Source organism: Lagopus muta, chromosome 7 (assembly GCF_023343835.1).
Source record: "Lagopus muta isolate bLagMut1 chromosome 7, bLagMut1 primary, whole genome shotgun sequence".
NCBI classification, from domain to species: Eukaryota; Metazoa; Chordata; class Aves; order Galliformes; family Phasianidae; genus Lagopus; species Lagopus muta.
Window position 1 is genome coordinate 48,189,821 of NC_064439.1, and position 27,463 is coordinate 48,217,283.

At 49.4% G+C, this 27,463-nt stretch overlaps 2 protein-coding genes across 3 annotated transcripts; both read right to left on the reverse strand.

Moving 5' to 3' along the window:
• Positions 1-3,074: 3,074 nt before the first annotated feature.
• On the reverse strand, positions 3,075-13,755 carry LOC125695824 (uncharacterized). Its single transcript, XM_048950808.1, has 3 exons — positions 11,244-13,755; positions 10,973-11,140; positions 3,075-5,937 (listed from the first exon to the last, which is right to left on the reverse strand). The coding sequence occupies exon 3, from the start codon at positions 5,494-5,496 to the stop codon at positions 4,561-4,563; it is 936 nt and encodes a 311-aa protein (XP_048806765.1). The 5' UTR covers positions 5,497-5,937; positions 10,973-11,140; positions 11,244-13,755; the 3' UTR covers positions 3,075-4,560.
• Positions 13,756-17,906: 4,151 nt separating this feature from the next.
• LOC125695659 (uncharacterized) lies at positions 17,907-20,024 on the reverse strand. 2 transcript variants are annotated; one of them, XM_048950372.1, is made up of 5 exons: positions 19,943-20,024; positions 19,612-19,698; positions 18,999-19,313; positions 18,589-18,665; positions 17,907-18,144 (listed from the first exon to the last, which is right to left on the reverse strand). In XM_048950372.1, the coding sequence occupies exons 1-4, from the start codon at positions 19,979-19,981 to the stop codon at positions 18,627-18,629; spliced, it is 480 nt and encodes a 159-aa protein (XP_048806329.1). In that variant the 5' UTR covers positions 19,982-20,024; the 3' UTR covers positions 17,907-18,144; positions 18,589-18,626. The 2 variants fall into 2 exon arrangements, with proteins under 2 accessions (XP_048806329.1, XP_048806328.1); XM_048950371.1 differs by lacking the exons at positions 17,907-18,144; positions 18,589-18,665 and having other exon boundaries at positions 18,778-19,313.
• Between the last annotated feature and the right edge of the window lie 7,439 nt (positions 20,025-27,463).

Genomic DNA, 27,463 nt, shown 5'->3' on the forward strand with positions numbered 1-27,463 from the left:
GCAGAGCACAATGTACTTGTATTTTGTAACTTGTCCTTAGAAATAGCTGATGTGAAAAAATAGAAATACCATGTGTGTTAGTAACATACTTTAGAAATACAGTTGCTGAATTGTGTGATTAATTCTTGCTTGCCAAACTGCAGTAGCTCTTAAATGTTCCAAATAGTGTAGGTATAGTATTATGGACTAGAAAGCATATTGCAGGGCTATTCTGTTTGGATAAGAGACCCTCAGTAAAAGAAAAATAGATTTAAGAAACATCAAAGAAGCCATGGCCTCTAAACAAGGCTGGCTTGCCTTGCTCTGTGGGTAGGTTGGGATGCAACAGGCAGGGATCAAGATACTCCCTCCTATCCTCTTTCCAAGCTTCTCTCTATGCAAGGACAAGCAGATGTCCAGAAACAAGAACCAAGTGTTGAGTGAGCAAGTGTGAGAAGTTAACTAATTAGTGATACATGCTTAGCTAGCAACAATTGATGTTTAGCCATTATCCGTATGTTTAGTTGAGCGTTGGGAAGATTGTGAACCTGAAGTACTCAGCCAATGAGGATTCAGGGGAGAAAGAGATAAGTGTCGAGTTATAGGGCATAAAAGATGTAATGCTGTTTTCTGTGTGCTCTCCTGCTTGCGTGAGTTAAGAGAGGACAAGATAAGGGTTAACCATTGTATAGCAATGCAGGTAAGCAGGATGTGAGGCCAGATAAGAAAAGAACATCTCGAAACTCTATTGTAAACTGGAAGAAACATTACACAAGGAACGGGTCAGGATTGGATTACTTCTGTTGAAGACAGTGAGCCTTCATCCCATGACCACCAGAAGGAGACCCCCACTGCCCACAGCGCACATGCAAGAGGGATAGACCATGTGCTGATGGGTTCTTGGAATTGTAGTGAATATGTGTATGAATTCCAGGAAAATCATTGATTATGTATTAGTTCGGCCTTTATCTTTTGCCCTCCGTTGTGCAAGTTAGGAGGAACGATCCCCCTTGCACCCGGTGTCTGTGCAGCACTGATTAAAACATAGCTGCTTTTATAACTACTTTGTGGTTATAGAGTTTGATTCCTCACGTCAGCAGGAGGCCCGGCATTGCAATTGCAAATCAAATCTGCTTTATCAGAGATACTGTCCTGATAAATTATTTGGCTATTTCCAAACAAGGAGAGAGCTCTTCCTGCAGCATGCTGCTGTGCAGAAGAGCTTAAGAGGTGTTTGTGCTGCTCTCTGTTTGGTGGTAAGATAATTGACTCATTGCTGCACTTTGTTTTTAGGCACGTGCTCAACTGGCCCTCAGCTGTTGAGCCAAAGGCCTGCTGTGAGTTCTTTCAGCCTCCCAGTCTGAGACAGTTTTGTGATCATTAATCTAATTTAGCCAGGAGTGTTGCTCACTGTCTTCTTGTGCCAGACTGAGGGAGGAAGGAAGGAAGAAAGAAAGGGAGAGGAGGGAGCGCACCATCACATTGCTTTGCTGGGAAGGAAGCCTGGTAAGAAGGCTGTGCTGCTGGTCTGAGTCCCAGCTGGCTTTTGCGCTGCTCTCACTTATGTCTGTCCTTTGCCATAAAAATACCTGTGACAAAATGGTTATTTTGACATCATCCTCTAGTGGCTAGGATAACCAAGCCTTAGAAAAATACAACACCTCCCCCAGAGCTGTGATGACCGTGCTGCTGCTTGCTGATCCTCCCTCTTATCTGTGGTTTTCCTTTACAGGATGAAGTTCTTAATTGTGGCCCAAATCCCTGTGGGTTTCTTCTCCCACAGAGCTGCTCATCCTGGAGGAGCACAGGCACGGACACGAGGCCACAGCAGCTCTCCAGTTGTGTCAGACAGCAGAGACATTGGAGTGGAAGAAGGCCCTGCAGCTTCACAGGGGAAATTGCACACAGTCATTGACTTTCCATCCAAAAGATGAAGAGGAGTTTCTTTTGCAGTGCCTATCATAATTGTTTGGGTGGGTTTTCTTTTTCCATTATTACTAATGCAAAACTTGCTGAAACTAAGTTACCTTAACCATGCATGGAGTGTTGTAGCAAACTTCCATTCACTTTGGACTCTGAGGACTCAACTACCTTACAGCTGCCTGATGGGCTCAGTTTAGCCACGCAATGGCACCGTTCCTTTCCTGTTAAGCAGCTCAGGTGTATAAACCATCTGATGTTGATGCTTGCCAGTACTGCCTGCACCTGGAGACATCGGGGTTTTCCAGATTCCAGGACCACATGCCTGAAATAAATTTGGGTTCTCCTCTAAGCAGAGCTGTTGGACTGACTTGCTGTTTGCTAAGACTGGGAAGAAGCAGAGATGCTGCGGCCCCAGCCCCACCTGACATGGGTCTCTATAGGGACGTGCTGCTGGCTTTGTTCCAGGCACTGCAGGGCTCTGTGACCAAAAATTACCCCCAGGAGCTGTTCTACCAGCTGTACCCACACCTCACTGGCAAACATGGCTGAGAAGCCCCTGCACATGGCCAGCCAGGAGCTGCTGCCCTTCTCACCACCTCACTCAGTAAATGCTCTCTGCTTTGGTGCACATGCTGGAAGTTATTACTCAACAAATAACACAAATATAAGAAATAAACACTAAACAGGGCTTATTGTCACAAGGTGGCCAGACAAGAGGAGTGAGAAAACGTGTAAGCATTGTGCAAGTTGTGTCTGTTTCCTTGGAGGCACAAACGTTCATGCTCTCCTAGTTCACTTGGGTGCAATTTTACTTAAGATCCTCTCTAGATCTTCTGAGCCTGTTTGAGCCTTGTAGGGCATGCACAGTCCAGCCATGAGTATTTCTTTACTGGGAGAGCTGCTGCATTTCAATGGGAAGGTTACTGCTGCCCCTCTGCAGCTGAGGAGAGCGCAGACCTTTGTCTTTGGGCTGTGGCACTGTTGTTTTAGTAAATCATGCCCTAGTCAAGGTTTGGATGAATTTGGCATGTACAGAAATTTGTGTATGCCTACCTGTTTTCCTATACTAGATTGTAAACATTTAACAAAGTAAACCTCCTTGCTGTTTTAAATTACATCAAACAAATTGAGCAACCCAATTATGTATTTTGGAAATTATCATTTATTAAAGCAAGCAAGTAAACAAAACAGCTCTGGGTGTCCAGGGAGTCTCTGCTCCAGCAACGGTGCACGCTTTCCCCTTGCAGCTGACAGTCTGCACACAGTTCCATATCCGGTGTAGGTGGTGCTCTCAATATCTCCTGTGCATGCGTGGTCCTGTTGCTGGGCAGTCATCCTTTGTCTTGTCAGATAGGGGCTGGGATCTTTCGCAATGCATCCGTTTGTGACCCTTGCACAATATCTTTAAAGCTGTGTAAGTCCTGGGGTCCATACATTTAAAGGTTATGTTTGTTGATGTTTCAGGAGCTCTGTGGTTGGAAGCTGTGGTTACTGCAGTTTCCTAGTGATAAGCTTGGTTAACAAACAACAGATTGCTCCTATTACAATTTCCCCCTTTCTTTTTCCCATTTTGTTCATCAAATCGATTAACCACTTCCCGAGCCAACTCAAGGATAGGGGTCTCCCTGACCTCCTTCTCCTCTAATTGTTCATATTGTCTTCTGATCAACATTAAATGTGCTGCTTCAAGTCTGCTTTTTACCAGGGCGATCATTTTATTAAAAATACAGGGTCCAAAGGTTAGCACTAACATCAACAACATCAAAGGACCAGCTATTGTAGATAATAATGTAGTAAGCCATGGAGAGCGGTTGAACCATGACTCATACCAACTCTGCTGTTGTTCTCTCTCTTTTTTGATTCTCCAGTCCTTCCCTTAATTTGGTCATGGCATCTCTTATTACCCCAGTGTGGTCAGCATAAAAACAGCATTCCTCTCCTATGGCTGCACACAAACCTCCTAGTTGCAAGAATAATACATCGAGTCCTCATCGATTTTGTAACACTACTTCCAATAATGATCTTAAAGATTTTTCTAGGACTGTTACAGACTTTTTGATTCTTACCAAATCCTCATCTACAGCAGCTTGTAATGATTGGAACCTTTGATTTTGTTGTACCAGAGAAGAGATGCCTGTGTCCACTCCTGCAGCTCCTACAGCCATTAAAGTTGCTATAGTGAGAGCTGCAAAGGGTTCTCTTTCCTGTAAATAGTGTTCCCCTTTTTCCCAATGATTATATAAGAAATCTTCATTGTGATATAATATCCTAGGAATAATGGTCACTTGAACACAATATTCTCAGCTTTCGTTAAACTCTTTTAAGGACAGGCAAGGGGCAAGTCCTGCCCTGGAACAAATCCATTTGGTCCCATTTGCCAGAATTACCCATTCAACTTTTGGTTCTAGGGACACTGTTACCCCATAAAGTTTCTCCCTGGACCCGGGTATTTCACCTATACACTGCCCTTTTCCCGTTACATGTTGCATAGTGAGCCCCCTTTTCCCATCCTTCCACTTCCACTGACTGGGTTTCGATTCATTTGTGAGCTTAGCATGAGTGGTAGTTCCTGTTGCTTCATAAAATGGAGGTTTAATATCGTGCCATAGCCAACAATGGTTCGTCACGTTTGGGTTGGAGTCGTTAAGGGCCTGATAACTAGCTTTCATTAAATTCCAAAAGGGGGTTGTTACTCACGGTTTCTATCACAGGTTTTTCGGTGGAGTTGTCTCCACTGTCCTCGGTGACATAGACACTCCCTCCCTCAGGCTTTGGATCCTCTTTTAGTGCTACATTTGGGCTGACTGCCACAGGGGATGACTGAAGTTCTTCCCTCCTAATATATATCACACCCCCTCGGTCGGTACCTGGTTCCCAGTATCTCATTCCCCAGGTTTTTCCTATTGTCCATCCTGGATCTTCGTGTTTGGTTATGTTGAGGTAAATGTGCTTACAGTTCCCTGGGGAGACAGTGCCTCCACTGGAATCTCGACGAGGAGGTGTACACCCTGTGGGTCCCCAGCCTACGGATAGGAAGGGATCTTTACCCTTCCCTCCTATCCAATCAGGAGCTATGGTCTCACAACCCCAGTAGGCACAATAATAATGCCCCGGCCTATTGCAATATTCTTTTCCTGGGTTAGAGCTCGGGCAGAAATAAAATCCTAAAAGGTTCAGGCATGGTTTAATTGGTACAAGCTCACATAAAGTAGGTGTGAAACTGGGTGGACCTGCAGTCTCCTTAATTTGAATCACTTGCTGATCCTCCCACCTGATTAGGGACCATTTAAAGGGCTGGTGGGGGCTACTTTCTGCCTGGATTGGTACCAACACCCACCCCACAATGCATACAACAGCATATAAGAATAGGATAACTGGTGGATCCTTACGGTGGTTAAATGGATTCCTCCTTTCCTCCAAAGTTTTAAGCACCTGATGGATCTGAGTGTCATATTCACGCTTTAAGAGGCATTGGCCCTGGGAGTGGGAGCCTGGGGTTCTACCCCTGAGGGGGCCTCTTGGCCTACATCCCCACTGTTTTACGCCTCTGCCTCCTTCACCTGCTCTTTTGCTTAGGGCAGCGAGGTTTTCCATCTTCCCGGCAGCAGTCGTATTCTTCAGGGGTCCCTCTTTGCTCCTTATAAGTTTACTCGACACTCAATTAACCACTTCCAGGCTCTCAAGGTTTTACCCCCGTTAAGCGCACCAACCGCTCCTTTAGGCCAACTCCCCTTTCAAAAATGTCCCATCATAGGGCTCTAAATAATCTCTGTAGGAGCTTGACCACTCAGTTACAGGCCACGGATATCTTGGGAGAGATATCCTTAAGTATAACAGATCCACCAGTTCCCCTTACAGAAGTCAGTGAGTACTAACAAGCTACAGACGGTCTCATTTGTGCTTATTAGGTCTTTCTTCTCAGTTTGAGTTTCAGTCCCCCGGGGTTTTCAGATGCTTCCCATTGATCCTCCGGAATGGGTCCTTTTACACGACTTACATGCGTCCATCCTCGTTCGGCTGTCCAGATGGCAGCTTCTGTGGTAAGCAGAACAGTAAAAGGCCATTCCCATCTAGGGGTGAGGAATACTTCCCTCCAAGTCTTAATCAACACTTGATCTCCTGGTTTCAACTGATGGATTGCCATATTTAGGGGTGGCCTCTGTACAATCAGGCCTCTCTTTCTCAGCTTGTTCCTTCTTTTCATTAACTCCACTATGTACTCCCATAAGGAGTATTCCTCGATCTTTGGATGTTCTACTGCTAATTCAAAGTCTTTGGATGTTCTACTGCTAATTCAAAGTCATATGGCATCCCATATAATATTTTAAAAGGAGAAATGGCTGTATCCGTCCTAGGCTGGGTCCTTAAATTTAACAGAGCCAGTGGTAAACATTTAACCCAAGACATCTTAGTTTCTATCATTAATTTAGTAAGCTGTTTCTTGATTTCTCCATTCATCCTTTCTACTTTCCCCGAGCTTTGGGGGTGCCATGGAGTGTGGAATTCCCATTTAACTCCGAGTGGTTCTAAGGCCTCCTTCACTGTTCTGGAAATAAAAGGAGATCCTCTGTCTGAATCTATTACCTCAATGTTCCCATATCTGGGGATGATGTTCTCAAATAATATTTTTATCACTGTTTGGGCAGTGGCTCTGGCTACTGGGTAAGCTTCTACATAATACGTCAAATGGTCTACTATCACCAATAAATATTTATATCTCCCAGTTTTAGGCAATTCTGCAAAATCTACCTGGATTTTGGCAAACAGTCTTGAGGCTAATTCTCTCCCACCTGGTATTCTTTCTCTTAGATGCTGCTTCTTAACTTTCTTACAGGTCAAGCATCCTCCCAAAACAGCCTTTGCTATATTATATAACCCAATGCACATATATTTTGTGCTAAATTGGTCCGCTGGTGCCTGGATTTGCCAATGTGTTTTTCTCTCATTCCCCTCCAGGCAAGTCCTTTTGGTAGTACTTCCCAACCATCACGAAGTAACCATTACCCATTTCTTTTTTCAATACCCATTTGCAACAACCTTTCCTTTTCCTTAGCAGTAAAACTTTTTTGTTGTTGTTTTTGCTCTTTAGACTCCTCGATCCCTAACTCTTTAACTATCAACAGAGCTGCTTTCTTGGCTTCCTCATCAGCTGGGTTGTTTCCTCTTATGTGATTGGACATTCCCTTTTGGTGACCTCTTCTATGTACAATCACAGTTTGCTTCGGTCTTCTCAAAGCTTGCAGTGTCTGCTTGATTAGGTATTCATGAACCAACCCTTTTCCTTGTGAATTTATTAGCCCCCTTTCTTCCCATATCCTCCCAAAGGTGTGGACTACCCCACAGGCATATTTACAGTCAGTACATATGGTCCCTTTTTTATCTTTAAGTAATATTAGTGCCCTCAATAGGGTGTATAATTCACAAGCCTGAGCAGAACAGGATTTATCTAACACCCCTGATTCGGCTACTGATAATGTTTTCCCATCCACTATCGCATATCCTGATCTACACTTTCCATCCACCACCTGAGAGGACCCGTCCACACATCACTTTTCTCCTTCCTGTAACTCTTCTTCCTCCATGTCTTCCCAAATTTTGGATTGATGCTCTATACACTGTATACAATCATGAGTCAGATTTTCATTCGGTCCTCCATAAAGAAATTGAGCGGGGTTCTGTAGGCCCATAGTTTCAATTTCCAGCCTGGGGGAATGTGTTAATATCCCCTCATATTTTAACAACCTGGCATCAGTTATGCACTTATCTGCCTTTTGTTGTATCACTCCCCTAATGTTGGGGGGTATATACTTTTAATTCTCCACCAAAGATTACTTTTCCTCTACTAAAAGGGCTACCACCACTATGGCTTGTAAACAAGTTGGCCACCCTCTACTCACGGGATCAAGTAACTTAGAAAAGTACCCCACAGGTTTCTTTCTTCCTGCCCATTCCTGTGTCAGGACCCCAAATGCTGTCCCTCCATCTATATTCACAAACAGGTAACAATGGTCTCTTAACATCTGGCAGGCTTAATACTGGGGCATTAACTAAGTCCACTTTTAAATCTTTTAGTTCCTGATCTTCCTCTTGGCCCCATTTCAGATGTCCATCTTTGGTTAAATTCTCATATAAAAACTTTACCTTACTGCTATAGTTCTCAATCCATTGTCTACAATATCCTAGTAATCCCAGGATTTGCCTTATTTGTCTCTTATTTTTCAGAGCCTGGAGGGATAAGATTCCATTCACCCTTTCTGGGTCTAATTTCTTGTTTCCTTTTGCTAACCAATGTCCCAAATACTTTACTTCCTCTTCTGTAAACTGCAATGTTGACTTCAATACTTTTAGTCCCTTTAGGCCTAAAAAGTTTAATAGCTTAATGCTTTCTTTTCGGACTGCATCCTCGTCTGCCCCTGCCAGGAGCAAATCGTCTACATATTGCACTAAGGTTACCTGGGGATCTGGTTGAGAAGTGCCCAGTACCTGTTCTATGCTCGACCAAACAGATTAGGTGAATCCTTGGGGTAACACTGTCCACCTTAATTGTTGGGTTTGGAGATCTTCCCATTCAAAAGCAAAATAATCCTTACATTCCTCCTTAAGGGGGCAGGCCCAGAATGCATCTTTTAAGTCTATGACTGTGTACCACTTCAGTTCTGCTGTTAACTGGCTTAACAGAGTATAAGGGTTGGCAACTACTGGGTATCAGGTGATGGTTTGCTTGTTTATTTCCCTCAAGTCGTGCACTAGCCCTTATGACCCATGAGGTTTCTTCACAGGTAGTATAGGTGTGTGGAATGGTGACACGCAGGGTTCTAACGAGCCTCTTGCTATTAATCTCTCAGTCTCTGGTTGGAATCCCTGTCGGCCTTCCTGTGAAATAGGGTACTATTTTATCCTTACAGGGATCTCTGGGTTCTTAATGGTAACTTCAAAAGGGGCAATATCCAATTTCCCCACTGCATCCGAGCTATACCACACCTGAGGATTTATCTGTTCCTCATCCTTTACTGTCAGGGCGCATAATTGTACAGTCAGCTCCTTGTTTCTCACTTCCAAATTAGCTCCTAATTCAATAATCAAATCCCTTCCCAACAAATCATACTCTGCTTCAGGCACTAGCAAAAAGGAACCTAAACCATACTTACAGGGTGCTTCTATCTCTGCTCCTTTGATTATTGGTACTTTAAATGGTTCACCTACCTGAAGTTCTTGTGAAGAAACTGATCCCCAGGGTAGCTCTTGGACAGTCCCAGAGTCCACAAGGAACTCCATGTCTTGGCACTGAGGACCCACTTTCAATTGTATCAAGGGCTCCATTCCTTCAGGGCTCCGTTCCTTCAGAGCCCCTGACCCCGTAATCTTCCTGGAACATCTTTTCATCCTGTATTCGCTTTCTGCAATCTTTTTTCTTATGTCCTTTTTTTCTGGCAGTAAAAGCATTCATTTTGCCTCACATCCCTAGTCACTCTCTGTTTTCCATCTCCCTGTTCCCTTGATTAAGAGTCCTTTCTCCTTCTGGAGAATTCCTGCTTTGATTGTTGCCCTTCCCTTACTGCTGCCACTAAGATTCTAGCTTACTTCTTGTAGATCTCTTCTTCTCATCTTACATATACCTTCTGTGCTTCCCTCAGTAATTCCTCTAGTCCCTTATCCTGCCAGTCTTCTAACTTTTCCAACTTCCTCCTGATGTCAGTCCAAGATTTCACCACAAACTGTGTTTTTAGTAGTGCCTGCCCTACAGGAGTAGCAGGATCTACTCCCGAATACAGCTGCAGGCTTTTACGCAGCCTTTCCAGCCATTCAGTCGGAGTTTCATCCTTCTTTTGCTGCTCACTAAAGGCCTTTATTAATATTCTGTCCCCGAGGAGCTGACTCCCTGATCCCTTGAATGATAATCGTTCAGAGGTCTGGCATATTAGCTTGGTGCTCTGCATTTTGGTTATTCCAGGGGAGCCTTTGGAGAGGCCACTTCTCATCTGCTCCTGGGCCAGCCTGATGTTGCTGATCCCAGATCCTCATTCCTGCCCTCCAGATCACATCCCTCTCTTCTGCAGTAAATAAGATTCCTAATATAGATTGTAACTCTTCCCGGGTGTAAAGACTTGGTGCCCAAAAACTGGTCCAGTCTTTCAGAAACTCCCAATGGGTTTTCTAGTAAATTTCCCATTTCCCTTTTAAATTCTCTAACATCTCCTGAATTCAAAGGACTAGAGACATACCCCACTCCGAGCTGCTGTTCAGGTCCCATCACTGGGACTTCCCTCAGGGGGAACAACCTTTCCTCCATGGAACTTCTTCCTTTGGTCTGGCTCCTGGTTCTCCTTCAGAGTCCAGTGAGTCAGGATAATTTGACTCCTCTGCATCATCAGATCCTATCCCCTTATCTTCTACTGGAACCTCTACTGGAGCTTGGGGTGCAGATGCAGGTTTGGGAGCTATGGGGAGCTGGGGAGCTGCAGGAAGCTCGGGGGGAACATAAGGAGGAGGGGACCAGGGGATTTCTTCTTCCTTTTTAATCTTTTCTCCTTGTCTCTTTAAGGCTGAATAGAAAAGTTTGGGTTCCTGGCGCAATCCATAGGCTAGCATATTTGCTTTCCTCATTGCTAAATGGCTTTTTGGAATTAACATAAATAATTAAGTCCTGGCATATCCAGCCCCCAAAGGATCCAAATATCAGCCAGAACAGACTATCTGCCCTGATCTGTTTTCCTCCCCAAACCTCCATACAATAAAGGACCATTTTCTCTTTGCTCTTTCCTCGAGGAAAAGCCCCCCAGTACTTACTCATAAGTCCTGGTGGGCTATCTGGTGGTATTATCTTGTAGTCTCCCCTTAGGACCACCCATGGGATCAGAAGGCTTGCTCTTCTTCTGTCCCATCTTCTGGGGTGCTCTCCTTTCACTCTCACACTCGGCCCCGTTGTCACCCACACTCTCACAGGCTGTGGGAACTGCACCACTAAAGGCTCCACACTCGCTTGGTCTCTTGCAGAAACCTCTCAGTCACTCACACTCCAGGATTCCCAGCCCCGACCGAACGGATTCCCTTGCAACCCTGCAATACTTACTCTAGAGCCTTGAGTCGTCGTTCAGGTCTTCGTGCACAAAAATTACGGGGTTCTGCAGTTTATTTTGCTTACTTTCCTCATTTTTAGGGTTCGGAATTACAGCTCTCTGTACGGAGATCACCCACTCCAGGCCATCCAAGAACGGGGCTCCTCCCCGGGTTGAGGATCCTGTATGAGAGTTACCTGGATCTGAGTCACGGCACCAAATTGTTTTACATTACATCAAACAAATTGAGCAACCCAATTATGTATTCTGGAAATTGTCACTTACTAAAGCAAGCAAGTAAACAAAACAGCTCTGGGTGTCCAGGGAGTCTCTGCTCCAGCAACGGTGCACGATTTCCCCTTGCAGCTGACAGTCTGCACACAGTTCCATATCCGGTGTAGGTGGTGCTCTCGATATCTCCTGTGCATGCGTGGTCCTGTTGCTGGGCAGTCGTCCTTTGTCTTGTCAGACGGGGGCTGGGATCTTTCGCAATGCATCCGTTTGTGACCCTTGCACAATATCTTTAAAGCTGTGTAAGTCCTGGGGTCCATACATTTAAAGGTGATGTTTGTTGATGTTTCAGGAGCTCTGTGGTTGGAAGCTGTGGTTACTGCAGTTTCCTAGTGATAAGCTTGGTTAACAAACAACAGATTGCTCCTATTACACTCATTTTGCCAGTTACAAATTCATCACTTACTGCAGTAAGAACACCACATTTTCCTTCAGCTTTACTACGAATTCCACACCTTGCTGTCATTCCTTCCTTAGCTGAATTTTCTCCACCCTTAACTGTTATCGCATCTGTTACCAAATCCAGCGCCGCTTTTGGCACAAGCTGCTCTTCTGTTCAATGAGGGCAGAACTCTCCTGGACGCTGCCAGCCCCCCTCCCAGCTCTTCCTCCGGAGATCTCTGGGTCCTAGAGCCCGGCTCTCAGCTCCTCCTTCCTAAGGCTTCCCGCGCTGACACCGGGATACCGAGTTTCCTACATCTCTGCAGATCAAGCCTATTCTCGCTTGCAGCGCTTTGTTTTCGTCCCCATTCGCATTTAACGCTTTGTTTGCGTTCTGGTTACCAGCGGGGGGAGGAGCAGTGCGGGGATGCGTTCTCTTGCCGGCACTGATCTGCTTTGGCTCGAGCAGATCACAGACTTGAATATTTTCACTCACTGTTCTCCTTTAAACGTTCAGCTGGCTTTTGCTTTTGTTGTTCTGTTTCTCACAATTCCACTACTTGTACCCTCAGTTACGCTTCCATGTTCCATTCCTAAATCCTCTTCCATTCAGCATTAATGTTTGCACTTCCATACAGCATTAACACTTACACTTCTGTGCACTGTTAACAATTCCTCCTCCGTATACCATTATCAATTACATTTCCATACGCCATTAACAGTTACACTTTCATGTGCCATAAGCATTTACCAATCACAACGAGAGACAATAACCAATACAGTTTATCCTCAAGATGCTTGCTCTCCCCCGAGTTCTCAGTGGGAATGAGAGCCTTCCCATTCACATGATTCAGGTTCTGTACTTGTATCAGTTTTTCCATTAATAGTCACTCTTTCCCAGTCAACTGAAACGAAACGAGGGCTATTGGCTGTGCTCTGTATTCACATCCTTGCTTTAGAAAGTTCAATACACGTGTAGGTTCAGCAAGCCTTGCAGCTGGAAGTGCCTCCTGCATTCCCTCTGTTTTGCTGAAGTAGCATAGCTTTAAGGATGCTCTGGGTGTGCTCAGCTACGGCTTACCGTGTAGCACTGTAACACTGTCATACCTTCTGGGATAGAGATCCCGGGCCGTTATCTGCACGGGTTGCAGGGCTGTTTCCCATGCCCGGAGGCAATACCGTCCAGTGATGCTGCTGGGCTGGTGCTGATCTCTGCAGAGAGGGCGAAAAAACAAACCTCGGAGCACCGTGGGGGTCCAGAGAGATGGTGCAAAAGCAGTCTTTGAAGTCAGCAGTGACAAGTCCGGAAACATCCAACTTCTGTGTGCGGGTCCCCGTTGATCCGAACCCTGCAGCACCCTTTTCGTGGGCGCAGCTGGCGCTGGCTGTGCCCGAGAATGAAGCAGCTGAGCGATGCAAGCGATGCCAGCGCTTCACACGGCGGCGCGGCTGTGACCGTGCGTCCCAAGTCCTGCAGGACGCCGTGGAACAACGCTTCCCAGCACGGCTCTGATCTGGGGCTACAGGGATAACAGGGGAAGCTTTCAACCTCTCCGTCCTTCCGGCTTTCCTGGCCTCCCACCCAGCAGCTGCGCGTGGATCAGGAGGGGACAAATCCGTCTCTTCCCGCCGCCGGGATCCTCGGGGGGCGACACAGTAAAAATCCATCCGATGGCGGCGGCCGGCAGCCGATGGCACTGCGGGCTGATCTGTAGAGCAACCAGCCGCTCCCTTGCCCTCAGGCACACTGGGGCTGTCAGATGGCGATCTTAAGTGGCTCTTTAGCGCTTCAAAGAGCTTTCTCCCTTTCTGCAGCTCCCCGAACGCTGTTTTACCACCCACAGCAGCAGCGTCCCATAGCATCACCCCGACCCGGTCCTCTACTTCGGGATCGAAAATTGCCTGATTTGTGATCGAGGGGTCACTCACGTGCTGTAAAACGTACTGCAGCCTTGGGAAGCCAGCTGCCACTGCAACCTTGGTCAGAATTAAAGCAGGCTCCGTAAATTAAGTGTGACTTCTGAACTGAAGTGATTGCCACAGGCAGAAATAAATACTGAAATCGCTTACTGAACTGTAGGTGGTTACCTCTGAATTCTTTTGCTTTGGGGAAAATATGGACTGGGAATTGTAGGGTACGAGAAAAACGAGGAGCACTTGGCAATTCAGGCAAACTGAGCAGTGCAGGGAAGATTGCTGCATTTCTTCTTCTCCTGGCCCAGAAAGGAATTTTCCTACCTTAAAGGAGGTACTTAAAAGAGGTACCTTAAAAGAGAAAAGAGAAGAAGAGCCTGACAGAGTAGACACATTACAGTCCCACATCACGGGTAGAAGCTGGAGAGCTCTCGTGGCACAAAGCTCAGGGCTGCAGAAATTGAGGGTGCCTCTAAGCTTTAAAACAAGGTGAAAGACAAGGTGGAATGCGAAACATGGGCACTTCCTGCAGAGCACATCACACAGCTGCAGGCAGCGCCTGAGGGGTAACAGATCAGAAAGGAAAACCTTACTGTGTGATCCCACGCATGGGATCCTTTCTGCTGCTGCTTCTCTCCGGGCAAGAACCTCCACTCTCAGAGCAGCAGCCAAGAGCCAGAAGGCAGACAAAGCTTCCAATTCCCATGGATGTGGCTGTCTGCAAAGATAACAGCTGCCTGCTCTTCAGCACGGTGACGCTCACCCAGCAATGCCCTCACCCAGCAGATGCCTTTCTTTATACTCAGAACTGTCCCACATTTGTGCAGCCCTTGGCACTGCATTTCCAATCCAAGCTCACATAGATCTCAACCATTCCTTCTGTGTCAGTCTGCTTGGATCCCCAGTTAGGGCTGCAGCTCAAGAGGTCAACACAACAGGAGCAGCACAGCATGCAACAGGAAAACACATCTCGAGGCTGAGAAGAGCCAACCGTCTGACCTTGGGCACAACTCACCAAGAGCCAGGCCTTGCAAACTTGGCTGATCTGAGCATGCGGGAGGGGGCTGGCAATCAGACCAGCAGTGTCCATTTCAATTGCAGCTCCGTGTGGAGAAGAACGCCAGACAGTAACAGGTGTGAATGAGTTCATTCACAAGCTCACAAGGAGTTTGTTCTTCATTAAAAAAAGCATGCATTCCAAGCCAAAAAGGGAACAGCAGGAGTTGATATCACTGGAAGACATTCCTATTCCCACACCTCATCCTCCTACCACAACTTTCCTTGCCTCACCCCTCACCCCAGCTCCTGGAAAATGCCGCAGACTGAAAGTCAGCTCTCAAATGCATAGACTCCTTTCCCATTGCTCCATTAAAAGAAGACTTCAGACTTGTTTCATGCACTCCAACTGACCGAGCAGTGGTACCACAATCACTCACAACACACGGAGGCCACTCTCAAAAGCTTCTAACAACTCCTGCCCCAAGACCAACATCTCCACAGCCATCCTTGTCACGTGAGTCCAGGAAACAAATGCACTGCACAGCCTTTCTGAACTACTATCATATCAATAGCATTTCTGGTGGTAGAAAGGCACAGCAAATAGTCCATCAGATACATTCTGGCACTTCTCCCATGAAAAACAGCATTCTTCAAACACCTGTGTTTCTAAAGATGAAAAACATCCAGTAAGCAGCAATGAGAGGCTCTGTTTTTCAATCTTTCCCAAGGGAGAAGTGTTCATATCCACTTTTCCTGACCACACAAACACGGCCCCAGCTGTCAGAGCCCTTCTGCCATAGCACAAGCAGACTGCACGCACATTAAAGAGCACGCACAGCCCCTCCTGAGGTCCTGGAGCCACAGCTCCCCTTCAGAGCTCCACAGCTTACCGGTCCGGAGAAAGGCAATCCGAGCTGTCGGGGCGATGAATCCTCAGGTTGTGGCGCTTCTCTCAGCGCACCCACGCTTCTCTCAGTGCCACACTTTTGTCAGCGTGCTCCGTGCTTTTCTCGGCACCTGTCACGCTTTTCTCAGCGTGCTCCGGACCGGTCAGTCTTCGGGTCTCTGTTTGGACGCCAGTTGTCTGCGCTCAGTGGAATTAGAGAGCTCACACGGTTTCTTGTAGCATCAGAATCGTTGCCCGAATAGTTCTGCTTTATGGTGTTCAACATACATCTTACATCCCATTCACTTACCAGCAGGAAAATCCTGTCCCTCTCATCAGTTAATTGGCCTAGCTTCTCCCAAACAACAGTGACAAAGCATGAAAGGTTTCTGAAGTGTGATGAGGTTAACAGTGCATACAAACAGAACCTCCTGTTTACCCTTAGGCGCAAAGAGATCCCATTTGCTCTCAGTCTTACACTCCAGGCTCCCAAGGTTTCACAGTGACAGGGTCTATTAAGGAGTCTGATAAACTCTTTGCTGACTGCTCACAGTTACATCTTCCCCCCACATCTCCCTCTTCCTTATTAATAAAAAAGGCACGGTTCAAAGCATCCTGTATCACTTCTTGTATACACTGCAACAAGCGTGAAACACAAATCACAGAATCACAGAATGGCCAGGGTTGGAAGGGACCTCAAGGATCACGAATCTCCAACCCCCTGCCACATGCAGGGCCACCAACCTCCATGTTGAATGCTAAACCAGGCTGCCCAGGGCCCCATCCAACCTGGCCTTGAACACCTCCAAGGACGAGGCATCCACAACCTCTCTGAGCAGCTGTTCCAGCACCTCACCACTCTCTGGGTAAAGAATTTCCCCCTGACATCTGACCTAAATCTCCCCTCCCTCAACTTAAAACCACTTCCCCTCGTCCTACACATATCAACCCTTTCAAAGACTTGATTCCCCTCCCCTCTGTAGGCTCCTCTAGGTACTGCAGGCTGCAATGAGGTCACCCTGCAGCCTTCTTTTCTCCAGGCTGAACAAGCCCAGCTCCCTCAGCCTGTCCTCATAGGGGAGCTGCTCCAGTCCCCTGATCATCCTAGTGGCCCTCCTCTGGACCCTCTCCAACAGCTCCCTGTCTTTTTTGTACTACGGGCTCCACGCTTGGACGCAGTATTCCAGATGGGGCCTCACAAGAGCAGAGTAGAGGGGGACAATCACCTCCCTGTCCTTGCCTGCCACCCCTCTTCTGATGGACCCCAGGATACCATTTGCCCTCTGAGCCGCAACACTGTTGGCTCATATTAAGCTTTTTATCCATCAGGACCCCCAGGTTCTTCTCCACAGGGCTGCTCTCAAGCACCGCTCCTTCCAGCTTGTATGGATGCCTGGGATTCCTCTGGCCCAAGTGCAAAACCTTGCACTTTGCTGTGTTGAACCTCATCAAGTTCACCCTGCCCACCTTTCCAGCCTCTTGAAGTCCCTCTGCATGGCATCCCTTCCTTCAACCGTGTCGACCTCACCGCTCAGCTTGGTGTCATCAGTGAACTTGCTGAGGATGCACTCGATTCCTACATCAACATCATTGATAAAGATGTTGAAGAGCACCGGTCCCAACACAGAGCCCTGGGGGACGCCTCTTGTTACCAGCCTCCACCTGGACACAGAGCCATTGATGACCACCCTCTGAAAATCTGCGGCCTTTCAACTGGTTTCTTATCCATTTAGTGGTCCATCCATATAATCCACATCCCTCCAATTTGGAGATGAGGATGTGGTGGGGGACCATGTCAAAGGCCTTGCTCAAGTCCAGGTAAATGACATCGGTCACCTTTCCCTTATCCACCGATGCCGTCATTCCATCACAGAAGGCCACCAGATTGGTCAAGCACGACCTTCCTCTGGTGACGCTGTGCTGGCTGTCACGGATGACATGCCCATCCCTCATGTGGCTGAGCATGTCATCCAGGAGGATCTGTTCCATGAATGTGGCTTTTTATCCCAGAAATCCCTGTTTTTCCCCTTCAATCTGGGGTTTTCTCCCTGAAATCCCTGTTTTTCCCCTTAAATGTGAAGTTTTCTCCCAGAAATCCCTGCTTTTCTCCTTACATCTGGGCTTTTCTCCCCAAAATCCCTGTTTTTCCCCTTCAATCTGGCTTTTTTCCCATGACAGTGTCCCTGCTCCAGTGCCACCCTTATTGTGACAGACTTCTGCCATCCGTCCCATCTAAACTCTCTCTCTTTGCCCTTCTTTCTTGCCGCCCCCCTCCAGACACCGAAGGCCAGAAGCAGAACACGGCAGCACACACGTGTGCGTGTCCGTGTGCATGAACACGGCGTGTGCAGCGAGGGCTCTGCACAAGGCTGTGTGGCTTTGCACACCTTTGCCCATGCGTTCGGATGGTTGCGCACAGGTGTGCCAGGAGGTGCAGGCAGTGTGTGTGAGTGCACAGGGTTGTGTGAGTGCGCCAGGAAGTCGTTGGAGCAGCAGCTCCTGGCTGCTGCTGCACAAATCGGGCCGTGCGCTCTGTGTCCATCTCTACTGGTGATGTTTTTATTGACCACAACCAAAGTTTAGTTGGAGTTGGGCGGCACTCGCAGCGCTGCCCTGTAACGCCGCGCGCCGCAGCGCTGCCGGCTGATGCTGCTCCTCTCAGTCCCTCAGCTGCAGCTGCTGCATCATCTCCACCAGGCTGTTCATTGTGGAGCACTGGAAAGAAACAGAGTGAGTGTAGAAACAATGTGGGGAGCTCTCCTTCAGAAAGGCTGATCAGGACACTTGCAGAACGGCCCCATGCAGCACAGCACGTTCCTGCCGTTCAGGTCGCTGGCGTTACTTCCCACAGCAGCTGCCTATGCTAAGATTCATGCTCTGCTGGGGGAACGAGGTTTCCAAGGTCGCAGTGCCCGACATGGCAAGGCTCCTTATGGCAGCAAAACCCTCCGGCCGTTACCAACAGCGTCCTTCTGAAGGCAGAGGAAGGCACCCAAGCTCGCCTGGGCAGCTCTCACTGACAGCGTGACTTCCTCAGACACACAGCTGGGTGTTTTTCTGTGACATCACTGCCCTCAGGACCTTACAGCATCTTTCACGGCTGTCAGACAGAGGCACTGAGGGCAACAAGAGCCTTGTCTGTGCTCGCCAAGGACTCACCTCTGCACGTGAAGCTGCAGCTCTGAGGGAAGCCTTCTTCAATTCCCTTCTCCTTTCTTTCTGTCGTCGTCTTCTTGCTATAAAACAAGGATAAAAATGAATTCATTCTGTCAGCAGCAGAACTGTGTAAACATGGGTACCACAAAAGCAGAAGGCAGAAAAAAGACAGGGGAAATTTGAGCAGGAAGCCTCTCAGTGAATGACATTTCCAGGGGGACAAACAGAAGACCACCAGGCAGTTAAAGAGACGGGGTTACATAGTGTGGCACCTCACTGCCTTTGGACTTTGTAGGCTCCAACTCTTTTCCCGTCTGCAGAGAAGGAGAAAGCAAAGCAAACCCTCTGCAGCCTCGGTGTGCTTGATCAGGGCAGCAGCTGCCCTGCAGGGCGGTAGCACAGCACCTGCTTACCTCGCAGCTTGGAGCTCCGTGCTGCAGCAGGCCCAGGCTGTGCTGCTGGAGCCGGCACGCTGCCTCCGCTCTGACCTCTGGCTCTTTTGCAGGCAGGCAGCAGCGCTGATGTTTGCTGCTCTTCCTCCAAGCTCTTGCGTTTCCCTGCAGCCAGGGACTTGGAGACAGAGCGGGGGCACACGGCAGGGGCAGGTCTTCCCCCTGAGCTGGGACCTGCTGATGTAGGAAGCCCCCCAGCCTGCAGATGAGCTCTCCCAGAAAGCCCTTCCTGCACCGCTTTCGGGTCGATCTTTCCGTTGGACTCAGCACCTCTGTCTGTTATAATCAAGAAAAGAGAAGCAAGGAGATACAACGAGAGTCCAGTGATACCTTCAGTCTGCACAATGGGCCTCGATACTAGGAAACCTGATCTCGAGGGTACACAGTAAGGAATCTTAGCATCTTGGCTGAACGTTGGGTTGAGATTACAAAACGGGACAGGAAGGTAATAGTAGATCCCAGGGATTAATACCTCAAGTAAAACACACAACAACGTCAGTCCCAGAAAGAATAGACAGAGAGCCTAGCTAGAAAGACAGTGCACCAAACCCAGGTGCCTGCTGTGTGTCCATACCTCTCTTGGGTGCTGTGCCACACTCGGTGCTTCTGCCTTGCCTCTCTGCAAGGCTGCGCTTTGCTGGAAGGCTGCTTGAATCAGCATCTGACAGAAAGGAGACAGAGACATGAAGAGCATCTCTTTGGAGGAACGTTTTAGCACAGCCAACCAAACTTCTGGTCTTCCAGTGTAGTTTATTCAATTTCCTTTCCTCTGCTACAGCCTTGTGCCACTTCTGCAGTCAGCACAGAACTGCAGTGCCCTTTCCTCTCTCCTCCATCACACTCAGCCCTGCATGCAGCCCTGCTTAGAGGCAGCACCCACACCACAGCTCACAGGAGCTTCTTACCTGGGGAGGCTTTCCGTTTCCCCCCGTGCCCAGCACCATCCCACGGACGCGCAGGCTCCGTCCCTGCAACGACAGATCGAGTGTGATTGCACAGACACCAGGAGCAGCACTGTCCTGTTAGCCCACACCCACCCCAAAACCAGAAGACGCTGTTCTACAGCCAGAGCAGAAACTGGTGTTCAAACTGCAGTGTGCTGACACAAAGCATTATGCTCTCATTCCTGCCAGATGGCAGCAGGGGAACCCCGGACTGCCTGACAGCTCTGCATTCTGCAGAGCAAAGCTGCATCAGCAAACAAAACGCTACCGGGTGCAAACGTCGAGACACGGATCTCTTGTCCCTAGAGGGAATGCACTCAGCTCTGAGCACCACCACTTATACACAGACTTGTGTCTCGCTGCTGCCATCAGCTGCTGCTGTCGGCCTTTCTAATGCTTCCACCGTGGTTTCTGGACATCCCTACAGCACTGCAGCCGCTCAGAAGTGATACCTAGAAGGCATTCCTCCATACTTCATGACAGAGGGCTGCAGAAACTCACTTTTGCGTGGCAGTGAGGACGGCCCGTGCCCATCGCGTCCCTCTGTGCGCTGCCAGGCGCCGTGGGATCTCTGGCAGCCTGCTGGCTGCTGCTCCCAAAGGCGGGGAACCGCGCCGCGCTGCTTCTGAGGAGAGAAAGAAGAAACGTTGGAGGGAACGGGCAGCCGAGGTTTGCACAGAGCTTCCAGGTCGTGCCAGAGATGGGATAGCAGAGTGCTGAGATGTTCTTTGTCACTGAGGGAAAACACAGCCTGAGCCATGCCCATGTTATTAGCCCAGGCTGTCAGCGAGCGCAGAACCCAACCAGTTCCTGAGGTCCCAAAGGACCAGCAGAGCTCCCCCCGCTCCACCCCTTCCCCTGGAAAACAAAAACAAAGGAAGAAACACCCAGCAAAAGATACCCAGCCCTACCTTTGCTCTCACAGAGCGGGAATTGCAGCCGCGCTCGTCTCCATGCTGAGACATGATGGCTGAAGTCTCAGAGGAAGCCAAGCTCAGATGGTTCTCTGCAGAGGAGCTTCTCCTTCTCCTGGAAAGAGCTGGCTTCACCCTTCCTCGATGCCCAAAGTCTCCTTTTGGACAGGAACCCTGCAGAAAGCATCCACCAGTGAAAAATCATGAGGAAGAAGCATCTTCCCAGCTTTCTTCTGCCGCGCCATGGAGTCTCTTGAGGAGGGCAACGTCTGGAAGGCAGCTGGCTGCGAGAGCTGCCTGCCACCAGGTCCAGTTTGGGTCTGACTGCCACGGCTTGTGTCAGCAAGTGCCCTTCTCCATCTCCTGCACAGCTCTGCACCCAGCCACCCGTGGGACAGGGGGCACGAGCTGTGCTCTGAGAAGCTTGTGCTCTCCTTGCTTTTCAATGTCCAACATGAAGGTGGGGCTCAGCAGTGAATTTCCAGGGGAGGAATGACATCTCATCATCCTCATGGAATCTGAACAAGAGCCATTTTCCCTGGAAACGGCCGTGCTGAGGGGCACCGCTGGAGCTGGGAACTCCTCCCCAGCCCAGCTTTTCTGCTGATACCTCCCGGCCCCCAGCCAGCACCAAACCCAGCTCACCTGGTCACTGCCCAGCCGGATGACCTGGTCACTGTGCCCAGCTGACGCACGCGCCGCAGCGCTGCTCCCAGTGGGCTCTCACAGGAAGATCAATCCAGAAAAGCACAGAGCTCAGTCTAGGTGTGCAGCACGCTCACCAGACCACCAGCTCTGCTCCAGCTGGGGCACAAACGCTCCCAGCCAGGCAACCACTGTGAGCTCAGCAAGTGCCTGCATCACCGCTGTGCTTTCATCATAGGCAAAGGAGTGGTCACCTCCCAGATCCAAACTGTAGGAGACATGAGACTCACCCAATGTGGTGAATGGGGTTGACTGAATGGGGGTTAATTGAAGTAAAGCAACAGAGAAGTGAAGATGACCTTTGTGCAGCCCAGTAAAAATGCAGTATGGCTTTAGAGTGGTCAGCGGGGTCCCAGAGGAACAAGTGGGATCTGAGAGGAGTGCACAGCAGTACGGTCCAGAAAGGTGCAGCATGGCCAAGTGAAAACCAGTAAGGAGCAGCATGGCCTCAGAGCGGTCCGTGGAGCCCTATAGGAATCAGCAGAAAGCAACAGGAAGGCACAGCTGTGCCCAGGGCCGGTGCCGGCCTCTGCCTCCGGCTTTGGGCCCTCGGCCTGGTGCCGGCCTCTCGGGCTGTGCGTCAGGCCTAGGCCTGGTGCCGGCCTTTCAGGACTGGCTTTAGGCTCCACGGCCGGTGCCAGCCCGCCCGGCTGTAGGTGTGGCTGTCAGCCCTGGCTCTGGCGCTGCCCCTGTGGCTGTAACCGCGGCATTACGGCCCAGGGCTGGTGCTGGCTCTCTGGCTGGAGCTTCAGACTTCAGGGCCGGCTCTCAGGCTGTGGCTTCAGGCACGAATCTGGTGCGGGCTTCTTGTGCTGTGGCTCCAGGTTTAGGCCCAGGGCCAGTGCAGCCTCTCTGGCTGGGTTTCAACCCTCTGGCTGTGGCTGTGAGCCCCTGGGCTGGATGCAGCCTTCTGGGCTCTGGCCCAAAGTCACCAGGCCTGGTACCAAATGGTAAGAAAACATGAGGGCTGCCCAATGGCATTATCTGAAGTATCAAAACAGAGAAATTAAGATGACTCTTGTGTGACCAGCCTGGGTCATCCTCTCGCTCAGGCACCGCATGATCAGACCCAGGAGATGTTGCCCCCAGGCTCCCCCAGGCTGGAGGCTGGGAGGATTTGGGCTCCCAAGCAATCAGCAAGCATTTGGATGAGTCAGCCCTCTGGTTTTTGTGAGGACAGACGAGTCCACCTTGGAAAGCCATCTGGGCAAAGGCAGAACAGCTTTGTTGTTGGGCCGCAGCACTCCGTGGCCAGGCGCTGCTCAAGCGCTGGGCCTGCATTTCCTCCTGGGCATCCACGCGTGCTCTGAGTCTGCTGCAGCTTTCTGCAGGGTCTGTGGCTTCCTGCTGAGGAGCTCCTCGTGTTCTTCTGCAGCTGCCCCCCAGCATCACTGCTGCCTCCTCTGGTGCCGTGCCGGGAGATGCGTCAGCGTCCATCAGCCTGCGCTTCCTTCCTCCCAGCAGCAGCTGCTCCTGCACTGACCTTCATTCACACTGGATGCCAGCCGCTTCCAGCGCCAGCTGACCTGCGAGACAGAGAAAGGAAATGTGGGATCAGCACAAATGCAGAAGCCCGAGGCTGTGCCACCACCACGTACTGCAGCCTTGGGAAGCCAGCTGCCACTGCAACCTTGGTCAGATTTAAAGCAGGCTCCGTAAATTAAGTGTGACTTCTGAACTGAAGTGATTGCCACAGTCAGAAATAAATACTGAAATCACTGAACTGTAGGTGGTTACCTCTGAATTCTTTTGCTTTGGGGAAAATATGGACTGGGAATTGTAGGGTACGAGAAAAACGAGGAGCACTTGGCAATTCAGGCAAACTGAGCAGTGCAGGGAAGATTGCTGCATTTCTTCTTCTCCTGGCCCAGAAAGGAATTTTCCTACCTTAAAGGAGGTACTTAAAAGAGGTACCTTAAAAGAGAAAAGAGAAGAAGAGCCTGACAGAGTAGACACATTACAGTCCCACATCCCGGGTAGAAGCTGGAGAGCTCTCGTGGCACAAAGCTCAGGGCTGCAGAAATTGAGGGTGCCTCTAAACTTTATAACAAGAGGTGGAATGTGAAACATGGGCACTTCCTGCAGAGCACATCACACAGCTGCAGGCAGCGCCTGAGGGGTAACAGATCAGAAAGGAAAACCTTACTATGTGAACGCAGGGACCAGCTGCTCTCTTCTTCTGGGCCTTTGTTCACAGTGAGGATTTCCCTCAAGAGCGCCGCTTTCCGCTCATGCTGCTGCTGTCTCCAGCTGTTGGTCGCTTCCACTGCTGGACGCTGTGCCCACAGCTCATTCTGCTTTGGGCAAAGCCTGCTGGGTGAACTCCAAACCAAGGTCACAGCCACGCTAATCCAGCTGCTTTGTCTGGAAGGGCTCAGAGGCCACGCATGGGATCCTTTCTGCTGCTGGTTCTCTCCGGGCAAGAAGCTCCACTCTCAGAGCAGCAGCCAAGAGCCAGAAGGCAGACAAAGCTTCCAATCCCCATGGATGTGGCTGTCTGCAAAGACAACAGCTGCCTGCTCTTCAGCACGGTGACGCTCACCCAGCAAAGCCCTCACCCAGCAGATGCCTTTCCTTACACTCAGAACTGTCTCACATTTGTGCAGCCCTTGGCACTGCATTTCCAATCCAAGCTCACATAGATCTCAACCATTCCTTCTGTGTTAGACTGCTTGGATCCCCAGTTAGGGCTGCAGCTCAAGAGGTCAACACAACAGGAGCAGCACAGCATGCAACTGGAAAACACATCTCAAGGCTGAGAAGAGCCAACCGTCTGACCTTGGGCCCAACTCACCAAGAGCCAGGCCTTGCAAACTTGGCTGATCTGAGCATTCGGGAGGGGGCTGGCAATCAGACCAGCAGTGTCCATTTCAATTGCAGCTCCGTGTGGAGAAGAACGCCAGACAGTAACAGGTGTGAATGAGTTCATTCACAAGCTCACAAGGAGTTTGTTCTTCATTACAAAAAGCATGCATTCCAAGCCAAAAAGGGAACAGCAGGAGTTGATATCACTGGAAGACATTCCTATTCCCACACCTCATCCTCCTACCACAACTTTCCTTGCCTCACCCCTCGCCCCAGCTCCTGGGAAATGCCCGCAGACTGAAAGTCAGCTCTCAAATCCATAGACTCCTTTCCCATTGCTCCATTAAAAGAAGACTTCAGACTTGTTTCATGCACTCCAACTGACCGAGCAGTGGTACCACAATCACTCCTAACACACGGAGGCCACTCTCAAAAGCTTCTAACAACTCCTGCCCCAAGACCAACATCTCCACAGCCATCCTTGTCACGTGAGTCCAGGAAACAAATGCACTGCACAGCCTTTCTGAACTACTATCATATCAGTAGCATTTCTGGTGGTAGAAAGGCACAGCAAATAGTCCATCAGATACATTCGGGCACATCTCCCATGAAAAACAGCATTCTTCAAACACCTGTGTTTCTAAAGATGAAAAACATCCAGTAAGCAGCAACGAGAGGCTCTGTTTTTCAATCTTTCCCAAGGGAGAAGTGTTCACATCCACTTTTCCTGACCACACAAACACGGCCCCAGCTGTCAGAGCCCTTCTGCCATAGCACAAGCAGACTGCACGCACATTAAAGAGCACGCACAGCCCCTCCTGAGGTCCTGGAGCCCACAGCTCCCCTTCAGAGCTCCACAGCTTACCGGTGTTTCACACTGATGCAGCCTCACTCAAGGCTCATAGGTGTCCAAGAAGGCCTGCAGAAGGCAAGAGGCGGCAGCCAGAGGACAGGACATTTTCCATTTGTCATCCTTTTGTTGTAATAATCTGACTTAGCCTAACTTTCCTGGATATTTCTCAATTATAACATCTGTGCATTCATTGATTATACATGAGGTTACATTATAACGTACGTGCTGGAAACTGTCTCCATATTAAGCTACATCATCATCTGTTTTCCACTAATTTTTGTTCTTTGCAGTAGGCATCATAGGTGAGACTGACCTGGAAAGTGAACGTGTGACTACTTGGAAAATGAACCCACTGCTGGGGAGAAAACGACAGGACACCCTCTGCAGGTTCCTTCCCCATCCGCCTGGGGCAGTGGCAGCAGAGCTGAAGATGAGAGCCCAGAAGGCACTCAGACAGAAGTGAAAATCCAAAACGTGCAAGTAAGAACGAAGTCTTTACAGAAGTTTGTGTCACTGAATTCAGAGAACTGTTCTCCAACCTCGAAGACATGACTGTCTGCAATGGTGAGGAATCAAACGTGCAGCAGAGGAAACACTCTCTGGCTCCTTTCCCTGTGCCCCAGGTCTGTTCTGACATGGCAGCGAGGCGCAGATCTTGTGTTTCCCAGGGGGAGAAAGGAGTTTCAGCTGAATCCAAACCTGGAGTCAGCTTGGGCTGGTAAAATTCCTCCTACAGTGTATGTAGGAATTAATGGATTTCAGGGAGAGATTTCAAAGAAAGCCAGCGTGTTTGATGGAACGATTCAACTTCCAAGCTGTGTCAGTCACTTCAGTCACCTGTTGTGCAACACCAGAAATAAAAACAAAACCCCAACTGCAGGGCAAAATCGAGATTAAGTGAAAATTGAACGAGTTTTGGAGCCATTTCAACATTTTTCCCTTGGTTTTTCCAGCTCAGGGAATGAGAAGCAGCTCGAAAGGAGCTGGAAGCCTCTCTGGATCAACTAAAAGAGGTGCAGTAACGTAGGGATGCTGATGGCCTGAAGTGCCATTTCACTTGGTGCTTGTTATCTGGAGCCACCGTGCGTTTGCCAGCTTTAGTGCTTCTCTCTTTAAAGCACTGGCAATCCGGAATTGGAAGTTTGTCAGATGGCTTTAATAGCGAAGCTGACAGGAGCTGCCAGTGCTGCTGGAGCCCTGTTGTGTGCAGCTGTCTGCGATGGGTGCATGGAGCAGCACTGAACACCTGCAGCTTTTCCTTCAGACAGACACGCAGACATAACCCTGCCTTCTGCCTTCTGCCTGTGCTTTGCTGTTATTTCCTAGCATCCTGCAAGCTGTCTTTGCTGTTTGTATTTTGTCTCTAGCTTTGCTTTGCGATCTTTTCCTTTGGTCTGCTGTCTAAGAAGTGCTGAATCCCAGCCTGACCCACTGATGGAGCAGCTGAGGAAAGGAGCCGGTCAGCCCTGGAGCGCAGCTGAAGGCAATGGAGCTCCGTGGCTGGAAGGGGCGGAGCCTGGCTGCCCCTCCTGGAGCTCAGTTGAGGGCTGGCTGGGAGCAGGGAAGGGTTTCTTTCTGGAAGGTTCTCTGCTGTGGAGTTGGTTCTGTCGGTGACTCCTTGGAGATGGTGAGCAGTGCTTTTCCTGCCTCTGTAATATGCTGCCATTGCACTGGTGTTTCTGCCGCTGCGTGTGTGATGGGCTGCTCTGGGCTGGGGGGGACCTTGTGTGCGTGTTTGCATGACCCTTCCTTGCTGTCACTCTTCAGAAGTGCTGGGTGCTTTGTGGAGGATCTTGCAGGAGGCTGTCAGAAAGCTGGCTGTGATTTTGCTCACATGAAGGGACGCAATGGGAATGGATGTCATTGCCACAAGCAGATGTGAGCTGCTTATGTCGTGAGCGATAAGATCTTGATTATTGATTATGAGCAGTTGCAGTGCGATAGGGGACTGAAGTAAGTGTTTGTTTGGGAGCTCAGGGAAGAGCCATGAGAAGTGAAATGGCAGTTTGTGTTTTGGCTGTCAAGTAGGGGGAGCTTTATTGGTCCTTGCTTGCTGTGCTGTGCCTGCCTGCCTGCTCCCTGTGCTTGCTGCACCTGATACCAGTGGCTGTGGCCAGGCTCCCCAGGGCTGTGGGCCTGGTCCTGAGCTGCTGCAGCTTAAAGACCATTTGTGTTTGGGTTGTCCTTCCTGGAGCATCAGGTTGG